Here is a 3610-nt window from a genome sequence, read left to right as displayed (position 1 = left end):
TTTTTTTTATCCAAATACTTTAGAAATTTATTTTTAAAATAAGATTCAATATTTTATAAACTCCTAAAATATTTTATAAAATGTAGGAATTTATAGCATACTTAAAAAGTTTAGCCAAACAGCCTCTAAATTAAAAATTCCTGAGAGACAAAAGACGATTTTTCCCGCAACGTTCTAAACTCCATATAACATTTTTGTTTACTGGAAATAGAAATACTTTACTATAAGTGCATGAAAAATACAATTTTAGACAATGAGAAAAGCTTACCACCCGAACTCTCCTCATACAAGAACTCCATGCCTTTGATCTCTCTTCCCCATTTTTCTCCTCTCCTTTCATTCTCATTTCCCCCTCCCCCGTCTTCGACTCCTTTCTCATTTCACTTTCTCCATTGTTGCGGGTTTTGGGTTTTTCCTTTCAATATCCATAATCAACGTGGTGCCGGAAACGTTTGTGATCATGGGTCAGCAGACGTTGATCTACAGTTTTATTGCGAGGGGGACGGTGATATTGACGGAGTACACAGAATTCAAGGGGAATTTCACCTCTATTGCATCTCAATGTTTGCAGAAGCTGCCCGCTTCAAGCAACAAATTCACTTATAATTGCGATGGGCACACCTTCAATTACCTTGTGGAGAATGGATTCAGTATGTACCTATAACTTTAATCCTTATTGTTTCTCTCTTTTTTCACGTTTCGGTGATGGTTTTTTTGTTTTTTTGTTTTTTTTTTGGTTTTCTGGGATGCCCATCTTTTTGTTTGATCTGATTATTTTGGGTTTATCATTTTTCTTGATTTATATTCATTTGTTTCTTGATTAGCTAAATTTTTTCATGCATGAAGTGTTCTGATAAATATGAAGGAAGATGTGTTATTTCTTTGTTGAAATTGGGTTGGGACACAGGACAATAGAACAATTAAGTTGTTTAATGTGATGGGTTCCATATGGAACTCCACACATTAAGGGAATCATTTGTGCTCGAGCTCCCAAGAATGATTAGCTTACGAAGATTTGATGTTGAGAAAGATGTACTTTTTAAGTGTTTCTAAGAGTTCTTGGAGATATGGGATATTCCTTTCTTTCTTCTTTCTGGAACAGGAGATTTTGGATTATTGCAAAAAGTTTTTGCTTGGGAACTCAAGATTCGTAATTAGTATCAGGAGCATAATGAAATAATGAATTCTACTCTCATGTCATTTCAGGTTCCAATCCTTCAAGAGAAACATTTTCTAGACAAAAAGCATTAATAGTCTCTTTAAGCGACTGTCTTCTATTGGATTTACTGCAGAGTTATTAATCATAACAGATTAGTAAGAATGAGACATGTCAAGTTTAGTATTGAGCTGACTTGCAGGTCCCGATCATAAATTATTTGGAAAACCAAAACCATCGAGTTTTTAGGGCGAACGAAATTGCAGTGGATTTCCTGTTGATGATCATAGGGCAGCATTTATATATTGATTTTCTACTATTTTTCTGGTACTCAATCTTTCTTACTGATTCATGCACTTAATGCTGCATCTTGTAGCCTATTGTGTTGTCGCAACTGAATCTGCTGGTAGGCAACTCCCTATTGCCTTTCTGGAGCGTATTAAGGATGAGTTTAACAAGAAATATTCGGGAGGGAAAAAAGCCACCGGTGGTGCCAATAGTCTCAAGAAGGAGTTTGGGTAGACTCGAGTGCTGGTTTTCTTTTGGGTTAATACTTTGGTTTATTTGTTTTACTTGACATTGTCAAAATCTTTATTGTATTGCAGCCCCAAACTGAGAGAGCAAATGCAGTATTGCTCAGATAATCCTGAAGAAATTAACAAACTTGCTAAGGTCAAGGCTCAGGTTTCTGAAGTAAAGGGTGTGATGATGGAAAATATTGAAAAGGTACAGATGTTACATTATTCATGGTCACCGTGATTTTCATTCATTCCTGCTGCGTATTCATGCTTGTTGATCATGTTTTAACTCCGAATTTTCTGTTTACCAGGTTCTCGACAGAGGCGAGAAGATTGAACTTCTAGTTGACAAAACTGAGGATCTCAGATCACAGGTTAGTTTGAGAGATCTTGAAGTATCAATCAATGCCTTAACTCAGCATAATTTACACAGCAGAAGAGCCTGGTGAAGTCATTAAACTTTTCAAGAGGTTGTTTGATGGTGCTTATAAGCTTTTAAAACATTTTAAACATTTCAGAGCTTATATGTAAGATGCCATGAAGTATTTGCTAAAACTTATAGTAAAAAGAGCTTGTACTCTTTTAGAGAAGCAACAAAAGTTCCCAATTCATTTTTAAAATTCTAATAAACTCATTCAAATTTATTATGAAACTGCCGTAACTATCATCTTTTAAGCTACGTCATCTTATGTTATCCATACACTTCAAGAACTTAAACGTGATCAGATATCTTACAAGCGATATGTATGGGCTATATCATCTGTGTTTCTGTATTGGATTTCAGGCACAGGATTTCAAGGCAAAAGGGACACAGGTGAGGAAAAAATTGTGGATTCAGAACATGAAGGTTAAGCTGATTGTGCTTGCTATTATCGTTGTTTTGATACTCGTCATCATTTTGACCGTCTGCCCTCGCTTCAAGTGTACTTGATGCAAACGACGGTGCCCTTTCGCCTCGCCATTCTTAGTCAAGACTTGAATTCCTGATGTACAGATGATATAAATGTGATTAGCAGTAGGAGTAGTTTCTGTACACGATCTTGTTCAGAAGCTAGGCACTCTCTTCATGCATTATTCTACAGTGGGGTAAATTGCATAAGGCCCTGTGTTATAAGAAACTAGCACGAAATTCTCTTATGTTATATTTATAAGCAACAAATCTCCTGTGTTCTTTAAAAGGCAGTAAAGTATCCCATCTTCCTTAGATTTTAATGGGGAGCGATGAGTACACGCAGGTGGGGTGAACTGCTATCATTTAATTAACAAATGCCCATTTTGACCACTTTGTTAGATATTTAAGTGTGAAAGAGTATCATTTTAATAAATTAATAATTATTGATTAAATTAATTTGTTATTTAGTTTTAATACATTTTAACAAATTATATTTATTTATGAAATATATTGACTTTATATTACAATACCTAAAATATATAATTTTAAATTTAAGAATTTAAATTAAAAAACCACAATATATATAAATATTAATGTACTAAACTTCATTGTTTATGTTTAAATATTTATATGAATATAAAAAAATAAATTATAACAATTATTATATTACTAAGTAAATTAAATTATTCTTTAACTACACATGTTTCAATAAATTATATTTATTTATAGAATATATTAACTAAATATCAAAATACTAAAGAATTATATAAAATATTTAAAGTTATATTATTTATAAATAATTTTCAATTAAAATTACCATGTTTTTTAAATACATTAATAGTTCTTTTATTATCTTTAAACATTGAAAAATTAAATTATTCTTAGTTTTAAAAAATAAGTTTTTCAAATGCAAATTTGTTTTATATGTATATATATATAGAATTTATATAAAATAAAAAAGTACAAATAATATAAAAATAAAAAAACTAAAAACGGATTGTCTTCTCAAGTTAATTATTTTTTATTATTAAAAAATAAATAAAT

At 31.6% G+C, this 3610-nt stretch overlaps 1 protein-coding gene across 1 annotated transcript; it reads left to right on the top strand.

Annotated features, from left to right (window-relative positions):
* The first annotated feature begins 266 nt into the window (after positions 1-266).
* Positions 267-2811, top strand: LOC105171860 (vesicle-associated membrane protein 722). Its single transcript, XM_011093107.3, has 5 exons — positions 267-650; positions 1533-1674; positions 1762-1882; positions 1986-2048; positions 2459-2811. The coding sequence occupies exons 1-5, from the start codon at positions 461-463 to the stop codon at positions 2603-2605; spliced, it is 663 nt and encodes a 220-aa protein (XP_011091409.1). The 5' UTR covers positions 267-460; the 3' UTR covers positions 2606-2811.
* The last annotated feature ends 799 nt before the right edge of the window (positions 2812-3610 follow it).

This window comes from Sesamum indicum, linkage group LG10 (genome assembly GCF_026168435.1).
Source record: "Sesamum indicum cultivar Baizhima isolate 11 linkage group LG10, ASM2616843v1, whole genome shotgun sequence".
NCBI classification, from domain to species: domain Eukaryota; kingdom Viridiplantae; phylum Streptophyta; class Magnoliopsida; order Lamiales; family Pedaliaceae; genus Sesamum; species Sesamum indicum.
Note: the sequence above shows the minus strand (reverse complement) of the source record. Positions and strands in the feature narration are given on the sequence as shown.

What these genes read in the sequence shown, in the direction of transcription:
- LOC105171860 (XM_011093107.3), top strand. Translation starts at nt 461, where the DNA reads ATGGGTCAGCAGACGTTGATCTACAGTTTTATTGCGAGGGGGACGGTG. An exon ending in CCTTGTGGAGAATGGATTCA is followed by an intron (nt 651 to 1,532) that starts GTATGTACCTAT and finishes TGCATCTTGTAG; the next exon opens with CCTATTGTGTTGTCGCAACT. An exon ending in TGATGGAAAATATTGAAAAG is followed by an intron (nt 1,883 to 1,985) that starts GTACAGATGTTA and finishes TCTGTTTACCAG; the next exon opens with GTTCTCGACAGAGGCGAGAA.